This window comes from Lepidochelys olivacea (genome assembly GCF_965140295.1).
Source record: "Lepidochelys olivacea isolate rLepOli2 genome assembly, chromosome: 26".
NCBI classification, from domain to species: Eukaryota; Metazoa; Chordata; order Testudines; family Cheloniidae; genus Lepidochelys; species Lepidochelys olivacea.
In genome coordinates, this window is record NC_140436.1 from 12,029,318 (window position 1) to 12,046,986 (window position 17,669).

A 17,669-nucleotide genomic window follows, 5' to 3' on the forward strand; every position below is an offset into this window, starting at 1 on the left:
CTAATGTCCAACCTAAACCTCCTTTACTGCAATTTAAGTCATTGCTTCTTGTCCTATCCTCAGAGGTTAAGAAAAACAATTTTTCTTCCTCCTCTTTGTAACAACCTTTTACGTACTTGAAAACTGTTATCATGTCCCCTCTCAGTCTTCTCTTTTCTAGACTAAACAACCCAATTTTTTCAATCTTCCCTCAGAGGTCCTGTTTTCTAGACCTTAAATAATTTTTGTTGCCCCTCTCTGTACTTTGTCCAATGTCTCCACATCCTTCCTCTTAAAGTGACAGTGTAGAATGGCTTGCACAGTGGACTGAACCTTGTGCTTAACTTCTCTGCAGGTTTGAAAAGATGATCAGCGGCATGTACATGGGAGAGCTGGTCAGGCTCATCTTGGTGAAGATGGCCAAGGAGGAGCTGCTATTCGGTGGAAGGCTCACCCCAAGCTTGCTCACCACAGGACACTTCGAGACTGGATTTGTGTCTGCTATTGAAAAGTAAGTAAGAAAGAGCCTGAGCAAATGGTTCCATCCTCAGTGAACCCCCAACAGTGGAGGGGAGACCACCCCCTCTTCAAGACCTGTGCTCTTGGGAAGGAAAAGGTCTGTCAAGGCAACGGTGAGTGATCTGTTGTGTAGACACCAAGTAGAAACTGAGCAGGTTAGCCCCCCGCTCCTGCTCTGTGTGATGTGATCACTTAAGAGATAGAACTGTAGAAATGTGGGGCTGGAAGGGATCTTGAGAGCTCATCGAGTCCCGTCCTCTGCGCTGAGGCACGGCCAAGTAAACCTAGACCATCCTGGACAGGGTTTTGTCCAAGTTGTTCTTAAAAACTTCCAGTGAGGGGGATTCCACAGCCTCCCTTGGAAACCTATTCCAGAGCTTAACTTCCCTAAGAGTTATCAAGTTTTTCATACTGTCTAACCTAAATCTCCCATTGCTGTAGATTAAACCATTTATTTCTTTTCCTATTTTCAGTGGAGATCACTGTCATCTTTATAACAACCCTTAATATATTTCAAGTCTGTTATCGTGCCCCCACCCACCCCCTCTCAAGTCTTCCTTTCTCAAGACTAAACGTCCTCAGGTTTTTAACCTTTCCTCCTGGGTCTGGTTTGAAAACCTTTGATCATTGTTAGGGCCCTACTAAATTCATGGTCCAAATCCATGCAGATTTGCGCATGCAGTTGGGTTTCTAATGCACACTTCAAAGCAAATTTAACCGTCATGGGATTTAAAAAATCATAAATTTTCATGATTTCAGCTATTTAAATCTGAAATTTCAGGGTGTTGTAATTGTAGAGATCCTGACCCAAAAAGGAATTGTGGGGGTGTCACAAGGTTATTTTGTACGGTGGGGGAGGTGGGGTTTGCAGTACTGCTCCCCTGAAGAGCAGGGTAGCAGCTGGAGAGCAGCAGCTGCTCTCTGGGAGACCAGCTCTGAAGGCAGGGCCGCTGCCAGCAGCAACACAGAAGTGAGGGTGGCACGGTATGGTTTTGCCACCCTTACTTCTGCACTGCTGCTGCTGGCGGGGCGCTGACTTCAGAACTGAGCACCTGGCCAACAGTCGCTGCTCTCCGGTCACCCAGCTCTGAAGGCAGGGCAGAAGTAAGGGTGAAAATACCGCAACCCCCCTAAAATGTCCTTGCAGCCCCTTGGCAATCCCTTTTTGGTCAGGACCCCCAATTTGAGAAATGCTGGTCTCCCTTGTGAAATCCGTAGAGTATAGCATAAAAGCACACAAAAGACCAGATTTCACTGGGGGAGACTAGATTTCACGGTCCATGACGCATCTTTCATGGCCATTAATTTGGTAGCGCCCTAATCATTTTTGTTGATGTCCTCTGGACTCTCTCCATTTATCCACAAGCATCCAGCCGAGTAGAGCGGGACAATTACCTCCAGTCTCTTATAGTTGATTTTCCTGTTAATACACCCCAGAGTGATATTAGCCTTTTTCACAACTGCATCATGTTGTTGACTCGTATTCCGTTTGTGATCCACTATAATTGCCAGATCCTTTTCTTCAGTACTACACTTCTTCGGGGTTGGTTTTTTTTTATTACTTCATTTGATTTTTTCCTTTCTCAGTGTAGTACTTTGCGCATGTCTTTATTGAATTTCATCTCATGGATTTCAGATCAATTCTCCAATTTGTTAAAGTCCATGTGGAATTCTAATCCTGTCCCCCAGAGTGATGACACCAAGTATCTAAAAACGTTATAAGCATACTCGCCACTCCATTATTCAAGTCATTAATGAAAATATTGAAAAGCCCCAAGCCCCTGTGGGAGCCCACTAGTTACATCTTCCCAGTCTGCAAAAAGAACAGGAGTACTTGTGGCACCTTAGAGACTAACAAATTTGTTAGTCTAAGGTGCCACAAGTACTCCTGTTCTTTTTGTGGATACGGACGAACACGGCTGCTACTCTGAAACTTCCCAGTCTGACAGCCCACCATTGATAACTGCTCTTTGAGTATGTTTTTTCATCCGGTTGTGAACTCACCTTCAAGTAATTTCATCTAGATCTCATTTCCCCAGTTTATGAGAATGTCAAGTGGGACTGTTTCAAAAGCCTTGCTCAAATCAAGATGCATCACGCCTTCTGCTTCCATCTATCCATTAGGCCAGTAATACTGTCAAGGAAGGAAATGAGGTTGGTTCGGCATGGTTTGTTCTGACAAATCCATGTTGGCTGTTACTTATCACCCTCTTAAGAGTAAAAGCACTGGAACAAATTTACCAAGGGAGGTTGTGGAACCCCCAACACTGGAGGTTTTTAAGAAGAGGTTGGACTATCCCTGTCAGGGATAGTCTAGATAATACTTAGTCCTGCCTCGTTGCTGGGGATTGGACTAGACGACCTATCGAGGTCCCTTCCAGTCCTATATTTCTATGTCATTAACCTCCAGGATAAGAGGTGGGACTGGCAGAAATCTTGGGCCTGTAACACGTTGAGTTAACTCAACAGTATCTCAGGCTACTCCACTGAACTCCTTTTTTTGCTCTTCAGAGAGAAGGAAGGGCTACAAAAAGCCCACGAGATCTTGACCAGGCTCGGCCTGGACCCATCTGCAGAAGATTGCATAGCCACCAAGCATATCTGCCAGATCGTCTCCACACGCTCGGCGAACCTCTGTGCTGCTACCCTGGCCGCAGTGCTGCGCCGCATCAAGGAGAACAAGGGAGTCGACAGGCTCCGCTCCACCGTCGGCGTGGATGGCTCGGTGTACAAGAAGCACCCCCAGTAAGCCTGAGGACCTAAGTGAGGCTAGCAATGCGTTTGCGAGGAAATGGCCCTGGGGGTCATTCTGCAGCTCGATGGGGTTGAAAGCAACCCAGTCCCAGAGCACTTAAAGGGCTGTGACTCCCAGTAATGTCCGTGAGAGTCCTGTATGCTGTTCATGGCTGTAAGCGGCTGGGACTCACCCCTGCAGCACCTCCTGCTGGTGTCCTGGGAATTAGCTCCACTTCCAGCCTTGGAACACCCTCTGCAGGCCGGTGTCCCGCTTACGCCGGGCCCCCGTGTCCCTCCCAGTGCCCCTTGTACGCCGGGGCGCTGCCCCCTGGCAGTAACCCCTCACTTGCAGGGTCTCCCCGCCCTGGGGAACCCCTACGCCCTATCCCTACCTCGCCTCAGTCGTAGGCTACTGCCAGTCACTAGCTAGCCCCCGCGCCCTGGGGCAGACTGCAGTATGAGCCACTCATCACAGAGGCAGCAGGTCCAAACCCAACTTTGCCTGTCTAACCTTGGGCTGTCCCCTGCAACCCCAGTACCTGTTGGGCCTAATACTAGGCCGCAGTCTGGGGCTTTCCTGGCTGGAGCTCCCCCAGCTCCTCAGGCCCTTCCCCAGCCCTGCTCTAATCTAGGTACTCTGCTTAGGTCCCTGCAGCCAGGTCCCTCCCTCTCAGAAGCTAGAGAGTCTTTTTAGCTTCAGCTCAGCAGCCCCTTTATAGGGTCAGCTGAGTCTGTTTGTTTGGCTCCCTATCAGCCCAACCTAAGGCTCTCAGCCCCGGGCCCTCTCCCAGGGCTGGCTTTTAACCCCTTTGGGCTGGGAGCGGGTGACCACCCCGCTACAATTGCCCAAATCAGTAGTGTATCAGTTAAGGCACAAGCAAGGTCACTTTTAATAGATTGCATGGTTTGTAACAAGCCTCTAAATTTGTGTTGGAACTTAGAGCATGAAGCCTGGGAATTGGACCCCCGTAGGTTGCAATCTGAGAGGCAGGGTAGTCCAGTGAATAGGGCGCAGGCCTACGAGCGTGGAGACCCATGTTCTAATCCCAGCTGTGCTGGGACTCTGTTTTCCCAGCTTTCCTGCCAGTCTGAGGTGCCACCAGTGTTAATGTTTGTAAAAATGCATTGAGTGAAAGGGCTTTACAGGAGGGCATGGAAGAAGTTAAAGAGCTGCAGGAAAAGGCCTTCAGAAGCTTGTCCATCAGTGGATAAGATCTTGCGCTACAGACCTAAATGAGGTCTAGCTTTGCGTAAGGCTCAGTGGGGTATAGGCAACAGGGATTGAACCTGGGACCTCTGGATCTAAAAGCACGAGTCTCCCTTAGCTGTCTATATGTGGGCCAGCCACCAGTAGAGGGGCCTGGAGTACCACGCTCAGTGGGTGACACTCACTTCCCCCTCTGTCTGTGCAGTTTTGCTCGGCGCCTTCAGAAGACCGTGCGGAAGCTGCTGCCAGACTGCGACATCCGATTCGTTCGGTCGGAAGACGGGAGCGGCAAAGGGGCCGCTATGGTCACGGCAGTGGCCTACAGGCTAGCAGCCCAGCAGAAGGCAAGGCAGAAGACCCTGGAAGCCCTGAAGCTGAGCCATGAACAGCTGCTGGAGGTGAAGAATAGGATGAGGATCGAGATGGAGAGGGGACTGAACAAAGAGTCGCACCCGGACGCCACTGTGAAAATGCTGCCCACTTACGTGTGTGCCACTCCAGATGGAACAGGTAACACCCTGTGTGTGTGAACGCTCCTGTCCCCTCCCGGATAGAACATCAGACTGTCAAGGGGCCAGAACCTGCAATCTGAGCTCCTTTGTATTTCAGGGTTTGGATCTGCCTGGTTGGGGCTCTGCCTGGTGAGTGCTCGGCTGCTCTGCCTGGTGGGTGCTTGGCATCCCCCGGCCCTGACCCCATTCCACCCCTTCTCCCAAGTTCCCGCCCCTGCCCCGCTTCTTCTCCACCTCCTCCCCCTCCCTCTCAGAAATTCCTAAGCACCGCCAAACAGCTGTTAGGCGGCAGCGGGAGGGAGCAGGAAGCGCTGGGAGGAAGTGGGAGGAGTGGGGGACGTGGCGCGCTCGGGGTGGGGAGAAGGAGGCGAGGAGTGGGGAGCTTGGCTGCCAGTGGGTGCAGAGCACCAGCTAATTTTCCCCCGTGGGTGCTCCCGCCCCGGAGCATCCACGGAGTTGGCGCTTGTGTGCTGCCTAATCCACTCAGGCCCTGTCTCAGAGTGGACTCTCAAGCTGGCACTGGGCATTAACAAACACGAGTCACTGAGGAACAGGGTGGCTCTGGGGACTGTAGCCCTATATTTTTGGACTTCAGATTTGCACATGCCGTTGGGGTTTCTCATGCACACTTCGAAGCAAAGAAAGTTCCGGAACAGTTTCCGAGGAAACGTGGCCCAGTGGGTAGAGCACTGGACTAGGACTTTGTTCACCTGGGTTCTACTCCTGACTCTCCCACTGACCTTGCAGCGTGACTGTAAGCAGGTCACTTCCATGCTCTGTGTCCCTACTTCCCCTCCTGCACCTTCTCCGCTTTAAGAAAAGGAGTACTTGTGGCACCTTAGAGACTAACCAATTTATTTGAGCATAAGCTTTCGTGAGCTACAGCTCACTTCACATGGCTGTTACTCTGAAACTTGTCCGCTTTGTCCATTTAGATTGAAGCACGTAGCACAGTGAGGCCCTCGTCTCAGTTGAGGTTTCTATGCGTTGTCTTGGTACAAAGCATAATGGGGACGGAGAATTGGTCCTCCATGGTTCCTTCCGATTCTCCAGAACAGAAGAGTTCAGAGGGTGGATTCTGATCTCTCACTGGTTTAACTCCCATGACATCAGTTTTCACTGGTCTCTATGAGGTTGGGATTAACCTCTCCATTTCCAGGCTCTTCGTGTCGCCTGCTCGCTTTACTTTGCATTCCTCGGGTGCTCCGCTGCCTGCAGATGAGAGGTTGGGGCTGGCTGGGTCTTTGGGGTGATCTGGGTACATCATTCGCTGGCAGCCCCTGTGGACAGTGTTGTAACTGCCTTCGTTTGGGTTTCAGAAAAAGGCGACTTCCTGGCCTTGGATCTCGGGGGAACGAATTTCCGTGTGCTGTTGGTGCGTGTGCGGAGCGGGATTAGGCGCGGCGTTGAGATGCACAACAAGATCTACTCCATCCCGCAGGAGGTCATGCAGGGGACAGGAGAGGAGGTGAGCCAGGGCCAGCTTGAAAGGAGAAGAGGGGGCATCTCGCCTGAAGTGTCCTAGTGGTTACGGTACGGGGTGGGAGCTGGGCCACCTGGCTTCTAGCCGTGGCTCTTGCCCCAGCCTGTTCTTTACCCTGGACAAGCCCCTTCCCCCTTCTGTACCTCCGTCTTTAAAATGGGGTGGTGATACCATTTGCGAAGTGCTTTGACATCTAAGGGTGAGAAGTTACACAGAAATGTTGTTATTATAGTGTGGTTTAGGATCTGAAATTACACAGTCCAGCAGACCGACATGGACACCAAAGATGGATGCACTAGTAACGTCTATCTGTAGAACCGTCAAAACCATTTCAGGTAACTCATACTGCTGCAATAGTGTTCTCCATCCATAGAATGCAGACGCTTCGTAAAGGTGTGCAAAGATCATATTTTATGGGTAGTGAAACGGAGGCACAGAAGTTGAGTGACTTCCCAGAGTCACACGGTGACTTAAGTATAATTCTGCAAAGTATTTCAGGCTGTTTAGTAGCATTTCTCAGTAGTTGCACTGGAGCAAATTCTGGGCACTGTTGCCTTTTGCCCCATTATAAAATGTATACAGATGCAGCTGTTCTGTGCTCACTTGTCAGTGTTATAAATGATAATAAGGGACCACGGCAAGAGGGCTTGGTGAGGAGAGGGGGAGCAGGGTGTCGGTGTGATGTATTCATGCCATGTAAATATTCAGACACCTGCAAGAAGATGAGATTTGGGGTGTCAGTTCAGCTTGCAGCCTAGCTGGGTGTGTTCCTGTTAAAAGACCAAAGAAATAAGCCTCGCTAATATTTCACAGCCAGAGTAAGATCAAAACCATGGGCCCAGGTCCACGGTTGTAGAACAGTGCCCCACATTTAGCATTCCCATCTTGCACTGTACTGACTATATCATGCCCATGGGGCTCTGTTAATCCATCCTTGCTCATATCTCCTGTCACACGGCCGCCTTCCAAGGAATCCAGCTGTTCTAGCAGCCAGCCTGACCCCTCAAGCTCTTGCTTTGTCCCTGAAACCCATCTCCTGAGTCTGGAAAACAAGCAACAAGGCTCTAAGAAAAGGAGATTCTCCCCTAACTCCCGCCTCTCCAATGCATTGAAATGACTCACTGACGCATTACCCTCCATACCACTCGCAAGAGAGTAAATCACAGATGTTCTAAAATAGAGCTGCAAATGTTGGGAAATCAGCATGACCCAAATTCCTTGCTGTTATAAACCCACTGCCCTGGTAGAATTCAGGCAGCAGAGAATTTATCCCAGCACTAAGCAAATGAAGAGGGTACTGAAGAAGAATTTTCTTCCTGCTTATAATTTTCCCCTGCAATTTCAGTTAGGCCTGGTGTGCACTTAAATTTAGGATGAAAAATCCACACCCCTGAGGGACATAGTTATGTCAACCTAACCCAGGGGGTAGAAGTAGCTAGGCTGATGGAAGGATGCTTCAGTTGACCTACCTATGGTCAGTCGGGGAGGTGAAGTTCCTACAGCAACGGAAAACCCCCTTCTGCTGCTGTAATCTGCAGCTACACTATGTGGGGCCATAGTGGCATAGCCCCCATAATGCAGAGAAGCTCTTTAGATCAGGATAACTGATGCGAACACAACCTTAATTCTAGTGTTGCTCTGTGCTGGTGGACAGCTTCCACCCCAGAGGTGGCTGTGGGCTTCCACCCCAGAGGTGGCTGCATTGATGATGCCCCCTCTTGTGAGGTGCCAAACAGCTCTTTGGAGAGATTGAGCCTCCTCAACACCCACTGCATCAGTGACAGTGGAGCGTGATCTCGGCAATGCAGATCAGCCCCCAGATTCATCGGCTGATCAATTTCAAGGCCAGATGGGAATGTTGTGATCATCTGGTCTGACCTCCTGCAGAATAAGGGCCAAAGAAGCTTGCCTAATAACTTCTGCATCAAGCCCATAACTTCTGTTTGAGCTATAGCGTAACTGTTTAAAAAGAGAAAAAGTCTTGATTTAAAGACTTCAGATGTACCACATCCCTGGGTCAGTTGCTCCAATGGTGAGCTAATCTCACTGTTTAGAAATAAAGAGCTTTTTTTTTTCAAAGTCTGAATTTGTTTTAGCTTCAGCTTCCAACCCCTGGATCATGTTCTGCCCTTTTCTGCTCAATTAGAACTGGCTGCTATCTGAAATCTCTTCCCTGTGTAGGTATTTACAGACCATAATCAAGTCACTTTTTGACCATCTCTTGGATCAACCAAATAGATTGAGTTCCTGTAGCCTCTCACTACAAGGCATGTGTCTCTTAAGTTTGTAAAGAGCTTTTGCATTCCTCTGGGTGAAGAACACTGTATTAACGTTGAACCAACACAGTTTGTTTCGTTTTTTAACCTGTGTGAGAAATGCAGAGAAAAATCTTTTAAATAAAGAAAAGGGGGCTGAAGGAGAAAAGCCTGAAACTTCAGGTGATAACTTTGGGGCTGAGATGGGGTGGGGTTTGTATCCCATTGCAGATGGGTAACCCAGCCCCAAATGCTGGATTCAGGCATCACCTGAGTTTGGAGTTAGATTTTTATGGCTCTAGACTTTGTGTTGCTGGTAACTTATCCCCATCAAGCCCTCCAGTGCTCCCATTGAATTCAGTGCTCAGGATAAGGCCCAATGTGACTGTGTTTTAAATTTTGACTATATATAGCTAGGTGCCGCTGTATAATTAGCTACAGGAGGAAGACCTCAATGGAGATGGATTTTTCACTACTTGGTTATGCAGCTGAGTTGACGTGGTAGCCCATTGATCTTTGCTAGTACCAGCAGACACACTCTTACTTAGCTGGTAGCCTGGTACTTAATCAAGTTTTCCGCAGTTACTAAAGCAACTGCCTCTGGTTGTCTGTCTACAGCTGTTCGATCACATCGTCCACTGCATTTCTGACTTCCTGGAATACATGGGGATGAAGGGCGTGTCACTTCCTATGGGATTCACCTTCTCTTTCCCTTGCCAACAGAATAACCTTGATGAGGTAACCTATATCCAGCTACCTGGTATCTGTACCTACTAACTAGCCTGTATTGCTACACTGTTCAGAAACAGAGGGAAGGATTAGAAGATGACATCCTCATTTTCAAACTTCCTTTTCCTGTTTCACTTGTGAGTCTGTTGCCACCTCTAGACATTTCTCCTTATCTTGACCCTACCTGACCTGAAATCTTGCTTATGCCCTACCCCCTTTCCATCCTATTGTAGTTCCCTCTTCCATAGTCTTCCAGAACACCGTTGGCAGAGCAGTTCTGCTCCAAGATGGACCATCGTCGACCTCCTCCTTAGTTACCTGCCCGGGCTTCCTAGCCACATCAAAATTCTCTTTGTGCCTCTCTGACCACTCTAATCTCATCTTCATTGTGTCCCAGCAATCCTGGGGCTAAATCCTACTAGAGGAAAGCTGCCCATAGTTGTCTTTCGCAAACTGTACTCTCTTGGTCCTCATGTCTGTCCCTTCCAGGTTGCTCTCCATGGAGGGATGTCCTGTGACTTGTCATACCCTCGTCTGTGATAGTTCTTAAATGTCATTATTACTATGTATGTTTTTATTAATTCCACCCACAAGCAATGCTGGGCATATCAAAGGAGGGGTCCCTGCCCCAAAGAGCTTATGATCTAAATAGAGCAAATGTAGATAGAGGGTGCAATACAACATTATTCCCTGGCTCTCCTTAGTTCCTGTCGTGGACCAGGATGCGAGTGGTCAGACCTAGTTGTCAGAGCAGTGATGGTCAGGCCTAGTGGTTGGAGCAGGCATTAGGAATTGGAGTTGGGGGGGTCGGAGCCGGGGGTCAGTCAGGAATCAAGCCAAGGGTTGGAGCCAGAGTCACTATCGTGGGCTGGGGTGCAGAAGCAAGGAACTGGAACAAAGCAGGAAGACAGGGCCTCTGATGTAGCAGCCAGCCAAGGATTCACCTAGTTGCTCGGACAATTTCCTGTGCCTCCTCTGGCTTAAATAATGAGTCTGAGCCAATCAGAGGGGCTAGATGTCTCCTCCAATCAGGAGTTGCATGGGTGGTGCCTCTGGTGAGCTAGGGTCCACCGGCTCGTGCTCCCCACTGGTGCCAGCAGGCTGCTGAGTGGTGGCTGTAATCTCCAGGGGCCCAGATTCAAGACCTGCAATCCCTCATTTTTTTTCTTATTACTTCCCCTTCTGACCATCCACTTTGTCGCTTTAGTTCATTTTTAACCCTTTCCCTACCAAGAACTTTCCAACCCCCGCCCCCCCCCACCCTCTAACATCCAGAGTCCTTTCCTTTTTAAACCTCACCTTAAACCTTCCTTTTCTTTCTAGCATCTTAACTCTCCCTGTAAAGCCTATTGCAATGCCATGTGTGAAAGAGCTTGGTGTGTTTTAAAAAACAAACAAACAACGAATTGGAATTGGTTTGTTAAGATGTCACGTCGCAGAGCTATTTACTGCAAATATTTCGGTGAACATCTGCCAGGACTAATGGGAACATCAATGGGAAGCTTTTCCCCAGGCAGGAATGGGAGCTAGGCATCCATTGATGCCTTAAAAAAACTCCTCCTGTGTTAATAACCTGTATCATTGCAACAAAGAGGAGGACACAGCTCTAGTTAATATTGACGAAAACAATATCTAGGCTCCGCCCTCTGTGTATAGCAGTATCTGCTGAAAAACATGTACCATTCAGGTCAGCTGGTGTCCTCCTATATCAAAAGGTGATTTAAAGCTCTCCCTTAAATAGGTTCTGAGTAGGCTGGCCAAGAGTTTGAACACTGTGCCCAACTTGTTGCCTTAAAGGGGCCTGATTTTAAGGAATTCTTGAGCCTTCTCTCATAAAAATGGCCATACTGGATCAGAACAATGGTCCATCTAGCCCAATATCCTGTCTCCGACAGTGGCCAGTGCCAGACCTTTAGGAGGGAGAGGGGTTGTACAGAACAGGACAATTGGGGTGATCCACCCCCGTCTTCCCTTCCTGGCCTCTGGCAGTCAGAGATTTAGGGTCACCCTGAGCATGAGCTTGCATCCCTGACCATCTTGGCTAATAGGTTTACTCTCAAAATCAGACCCTTTAAGTTACCACCAGCTGGGCACCTAAAATTACTAGTTGATCTTAAATCTTGACCACAGTCCCCTTTAGCCGTGTATGTGAACAGATGTAGCTACAAAAAGCACTCTTACCGGAACAGATCTTAAGTGACTGTATTGTATCTTTTGTTCTCTTTTTAAGGGGATACTTCTGAAATGGACTAAAGGGTTCAAAGCTACTGGCTGTGAAGGAGAAGATGTGGTGAACCTGTTGAAAGAAGCTATTCATAGGAGAGAGGTGAATGTCCATGGGACAACTGATCTGAGCGATCAGTGTGCAAATGAAAGGGAGAATTTGCGACTAGTCACTCAGATAATCCAGATCTGTTTGGAATTCTCACTGCAGCTAGAAAGGAAATTTACTTGGCTGAGCGTAAGGTCAGAAAATGGCTAAATGACTGTCGTATCTTACTCCTCACCAAGGGTTGGACTTGGGACCTCCAAAGCTAAAAGCGAGGGTCTCTACAGCTTGAGCGATTGGACTAAGGCCCTAGCTGGCAACTGTAGCAGATTTAGGTGTGCTGTGCTGCTGTGAATTCGGGAACACATAACGTGCTCTGAAAAAGGGCATTAGGTGAACTTCTTACAGCTGCAGGTTCTAACACTAGCAAGGTCATCCCGGCTCTTCAGCATGCCAGTGTAAATGAGCCAAGTTACAGGCAGTTTTACCTTGTTTGGGGTATTTTGGATCAGGCCCAGCTTCCTAAAGTGCTTGGCTCTGCAGATGAACAATCCTAAATACAAAATATGGCCATCTGAGGCAAGTCTACACTGGTGGGGAGGAGACACGTCTGCGAGTCTGAGTCCATGTCTTGTGCCATGAGGCTAAAAAATAGCAGCGAGACATTCCGAGTCCGGCTGGAGCCCAAGCTCTGGGACTCTCCCAACCTGCAAAGTCGGAGGGTCCCATAATCCAGGCTCCAGCCCGAGCCTGAACGTCTGCACCACAGTTAAAAGCCCCTTAGCCTGAGCCCAAGTCATCTGGCACGAGTCAGCCGCATGTGTCTAAATGCCGTGTAGACGTGCCCTTAGTTGCTTTGATCCCAGTAATGGGAGATGTATAAAACCGACATAGGGAGACTTCAAAAAGTCAGGTCCTTTCTGCTCTGCATCATTCACGTTGGGTGTTGCTCTGAATGCAACAGTGAAAGGGCGCATAGAAGGTGCTGGTTCTTCCAGAATAACGCATGGTAGCCCTTTCTTCCCCAGGAGTTTGATCTGGATGTGGTAGCAGTGGTGAATGACACAGTAGGCACCATGATGACCTGTGGTTATGAAGATCCTTATTGTGAAGTCGGACTCATCGCTGGTAAGAACTGAAGCTTTACATAACAAACCAATCTCTCCCCCGTACCCAGTTCCTATTCTGTACACCACTCATGTCCTTTTTCTTTTAGCTATTCCCCCGGAGAGCTAGTACACATCAGAAATTTCCACCAGTGGTGGGGAAAAATGTTAAAATCTTTAAAATTTCAATGAAAAATGGCAGCCAGTGAAAATCTTTTGCTTTCCCCCATCCCCAAACAACTTCATTTCCTTGAGTATTTGGGACCAAATTCAGACGTGGTATAAGCAGGTGTAATTCTATTACCTTCCATGGTGAAAGACTATGAAGGATGCTGGTAATGATAAAGAATTCCTCCTGGTCAATACTTTAGGTTTCGTGGGTGGCGTGTTTTGGCAGGCCTAAGCCATCAGGGTGATCTTATCGCTTCATTCTTGAGAGGCTCACGTAAGGCTCATTGCTTTTTCCCAAGCTGTTTAAGCTCAAGAGAACGGCCGTTGTGTAGCCCAGGCTGCAGAGATAGTGTCACATAAGACTGTGAAATTTGCATCGACAGGGTTGCACAGAGTAATAGTAAAACCCCCAAACTCTGTTGCCCGCTTTCTAACAAAGAAACTTCTTAATTTAGCATGTCTGAACTCATACCGGACAATGATCTACCGGGTTAGCTCCATTGACTTCAGTGGAATTGTCAGCAGAATATTTAGCCTTCAGCAGACTGTGAACTGGAATTTTCTGCGATTTCAAAATTTGTTTTTGTTCTGAATTGGAACAAAACACTGAATTTCAAAATTTCCACAGAACAAAAATTTTGAAGAAAAATTGCTTTGGGGTCAATTTAACTGGCTTTTTCTTTCGATGTCAACCTTTTTTCAGTTTATGGACGATATAAAATCAGTGTAGAAAAGAAAAACCAAAATGTTCTGTTCCAAAAATGTCAAAAGGGAAATTGCATCAGAGGGGTAGCCGTGTTAGTCTGGATCTGTAAAAGCGGCAAAGAGTCCTGTGGCACCTTATAGACTAACAGACGCATTGGAGATTAAGCTTTCGTGGGTGAATACGCACTTCGTCAGATGCATGCAAGGGAAACTCTTTCCATTTTCTCCTTGGCAAAATTTTGTTGTCGAAAACTACATGATCCCATGGAAAATTTAGATTCTGCCCAAGTGACTTTCAGCAAGCTTTAGCACTGGGGTGCAGAACCTACGGCCCGCGGGCTGGATCCGGCCCACTGCTTAATTCCATCCAGCCTGTGGCAAGTCTCGGCGTCTCCCTGTGGGATTGGTGCCATGAACACCGGCTCGCCCCATTGCGGGGGGGAAGCCCGAGCCTCTGTGCCCGCCCCGGGTGGGTGAGCTGAACGTTTTATATTTCTGTCTAAAAAACCCCCACTAAATTTAAGTTGCTTTTTACTTGCGTGTGGCCAGCGACTGACAGCATCTGGGATAGTTCTCTCCCCAGTCTCCCTTAACTACCAGTAGTAGAAGAGCTCTTATCTTCCCCCTTTTTTTTTTTGCTTTCCCTTCCATCCCCTTCAAAGCAAGTGATGTTTCGGGAGCCTCTAGACCTTTCTGTGCTCTTCTGCCACAGGCACGGGCAGCAACGCCTGCTACATGGAGGAGATGAGGAATGTGGAGCTGGTGGAGGGTGAAGAGGGCAGAATGTGCATTAACATGGAGTGGGGGGCGTTCGGGGACAACGGCTGCTTGGATGACTTCCGGACAGAGTTTGATGTGGCTGTGGACGAACTTTCTCTCAATGCTGGGAAACAAAGGTGCGTGTGTGCGTGCGCGGAGCTTTGAAGACTGCCGTGCTTTCCACGCTCTCTTGGAGAACACATGGCATTCAGGGATCTCTCTAGCACATCCTGGGCTGCAGTCCAGGGACTAGGATTTGTCCCATTAGCTTCATGACATGGTACCTGAGCATCACGAAGATTCCTCCCCGTTTTTCTGACCATCGCCTCGGCAGAATTTAAAATGAACTGAGGCTAGAACTTGGGATGGAAATTTGGACGCTTACGAAAAAGTCAGCTAGTTTAGTGCGAAGGGCCTGACCCTGTTCTCACTGACACCAGGGGGCTGGAGCAAGCCCTGTGAGCATCATCTTTCTTTTTCATCTCTCTGTGCCTCTGTTTTTCCCCCACAGCGTGCGGGGGGATCGTGCTACAACTTGACTGGGATGGTGTCAGGTTTAACTCACTGGGCCCGATACTCCTCTCACTCTCCCCCTGGTGCGAATCAGGAGTAACTGCTGAAGTGTGTGGTGTTTACACTGATGTGCACCCTTGTTAAGTGGCAGGGGAATCCAGCCCATTGTTTTCCGATCGTTGGAAAGAAGGTGCTGTGAGAGACGCAAAGTATTTAAAGGGCAGTCTAGAATTCCTCTACAAACCCATCCTAGAGCCAGGTGGTTCTCACCCCACTGCAGCTGAGCTAAGGCAGGGGGGAGTATTATCTTCATTGTACAGGTGGGGAACTGAGGCACTGGGGGGAAGATTCAGTGGCTTGCCTGAGATCACACAGGGAATTGGTGGCAGAGCTGGGCGTGGAACCAAAATCTCCAGAGTCCCAGTCCTTTGCCTTACCCCCAGCCTGTCCTTCCTACCCCATGCTCAGCTGGACCTTTTCATCTCTGTTAGGGGGCTTATTCCTTCACCCACTTACTTCCCTGGTCCTTCTCGCATGAACAGAGAGCAACAATACCCGAAGTCCAAAGGTGCAAACAATTCGATGTTTATTGGGGTGAACTTCCAGCAAGCATGATTCCAGTTTCCTTCCTTAGTGTCCCCCTTCCCAGCTCTGACACCACAGAGCCTTACACCTGGGTTCCTGTTCCCATTCCTGCCATTAGCCAAACATGGTTCCAATTTCCCCACCCCTATTCCTTGTTCCCATTTCCCCCTTTAGCAAAATGTGATTCCAATTTCCTTACCCCCATTCCTTGTTCCCATTTCCCCCACCCACACACCCACCCACTCACTTCCTGATCACTGCAGGCTATACAGTAAAACTTGAGTTCTGCTTTGCTATACCTTAACCAATCATTTTACTGAAATTTAACTAACCAATCCTAACATATTGTAACACGATTATGTAACCAATTATATCCCACCACCTTAATTAGTTTACTCCCAGCAAAATTAATTATACAGCAGACAGGAACAATCACAGAACCAGACAGAGATTATACAGACAAACAATAGCAAAGTGGGAACTATAATGACAAAACAATACAGAAGTGAGGATTTCACATCCCAGCTATTGATAAGTGAGTTCTTGCCAGACAGGATGCTATCAAACTAAGTTTCCTTTTACATTTTCTAGGCACTTCCCTTTCTCTGGAGGTGACAGGCATTATCAGGACAGGATTGTATTCCTAACAGCCCTATAGCACCTTATTTCAATGTGACTAGTTTGGAATGTGAGGATGTGACCGGTCGCTTCCCAGCTTATGGCTGCCTCTGTTGCTTAGCCAAAGGCCTTAGCCTAAGCACAGGGCCTCAGACTGTCACAGTAAGAGAAGGACCTTACACCGGCAGACGGTGATTTTGATTCTTTCTTTTATACCTCTATAACTAGCCAAGTGATAAGAATACACCTACATTCTTAGAGTACAGGCCTTTACCGACTGGCCTGAATATCTATATCCTAACAAACTCCAGGTTTGAAAAAATGATCAGCGGGATGTACCTGGGCGAGATTGTCCGAAACATCCTCATCGACTTCACCAAGCGGGGGCTGCTGTTCCGGGGGCGGATCTCCGAAAGGCTGAAGACCAGGGGGATATTTGAGACGAAGTTCCTGTCTCAAATTGAGAGGTGAGATTCCAGACACAGAACGGAGGGGTTGGAAAGAAAGGGAAGGTGGGTGAACGAAGACACTTGCTCCTTTCCTACAGATGGGATGTAATCGAGTTGGGGAAAGTATATACAATGAAATTTAGCAAGGTCTTAAGTACAGCTGGAGGGGAGGGGGGAGAGGAATAGATTTTTTTCGGTTCAATATTTTATTCCAAAATATTGGATAAAAAATAGTTTTCATGTTTCACCATAATTGATATATGTAATTTTTTTTACATTTTTGGCAAATGGAAATATTGCTATGGGGTTCATAGACCGAAGTGTCATATGACCTGAAACTGAGCAATTTGTTTTGATTTCAAGCCTTTTCGTACCATTTTGGAGTTTTTAATAAAATTAAAGGACATTTTGAAATAAAACACTGATATTTTTTCAGATTTTTTTTTTTTAAAATTGAAATGATTGGCGAAATGTTTTGGTGTTGCCAAATCCGTATATATATTTTTTTGTCTCTCCCCCCCGTGTCAGACAAAACATTTTGCCCAGTTGTGGTTTTCAGCGTTCAGCAGCTTGCCGGATTCTAGCCCCCACTTATCCCACTCGGTCCCTTGCAGGGTCTGCTTCTTGCAGAACAATGTCATGCCCAGGGTTTTCATGCTGCATTACAACCAGTCCCCCGCGCAGCAGTGACTGTTAATCCCTATTTGTTTGTAATATCACTGACGCAATGTTTTCTTCCTGAAATACTTTCCTTCTTGCGCACGCATGCTACAGTTTGTTGTGTGGTTACTCGCGGATGCTGCCTTGCACGCCCTGCTCGGCTGCAGTGTTGATCTTTAACTGTTGCCGTTTTTAAAAAATGTCATCCATTAAAGCATTGGGGGAACGTGGGGAGGGGTAGGAAGAGGCTCTGATTCCTGATTGACTCACACGATAAAACTCCACAAGAAATTCCAAAATTCCCAAAAATCTGCCACGCAAGCAGCAATCAGGAGCCTCTAATGTCGTTCTAAGGAAGTCAGTGGAATTTCATCCGAGTCATATTAGATCCAGAATCCTTCCAAATTCTCAGAT

The 17,669-nt window shown here is 47.9% G+C and overlaps 1 protein-coding gene across 2 annotated transcripts in view; it reads left to right on the forward strand.

The window, feature by feature from the left end:
* Positions 1–17,669, forward strand: part of LOC311513487 (hexokinase-2) — a 62,772-nt gene that overhangs the window by 35,547 nt on the left and 9,556 nt on the right. The window contains exons 8-16 of one of the 2 annotated variants that reach the window (XM_084615361.1): positions 335–490; positions 3,010–3,243; positions 4,647–4,951; positions 6,273–6,421; positions 9,310–9,429; positions 11,651–11,746; positions 12,718–12,817; positions 14,384–14,567; positions 16,458–16,613. In XM_084615361.1, the coding sequence (XP_084471487.1) occupies positions 335–490; positions 3,010–3,243; positions 4,647–4,951; positions 6,273–6,421; positions 9,310–9,429; positions 11,651–11,746; positions 12,718–12,817; positions 14,384–14,567; positions 16,458–16,613 (1,500 nt within the window). The remainder of the gene's footprint in view (positions 1–334; positions 491–3,009; positions 3,244–4,646; positions 4,952–6,272; positions 6,422–9,309; positions 9,430–11,650; positions 11,747–12,717; positions 12,818–14,383; positions 14,568–16,457; positions 16,614–17,669) is intronic. The other variant, XM_084615362.1, reaches the window with a different exon arrangement.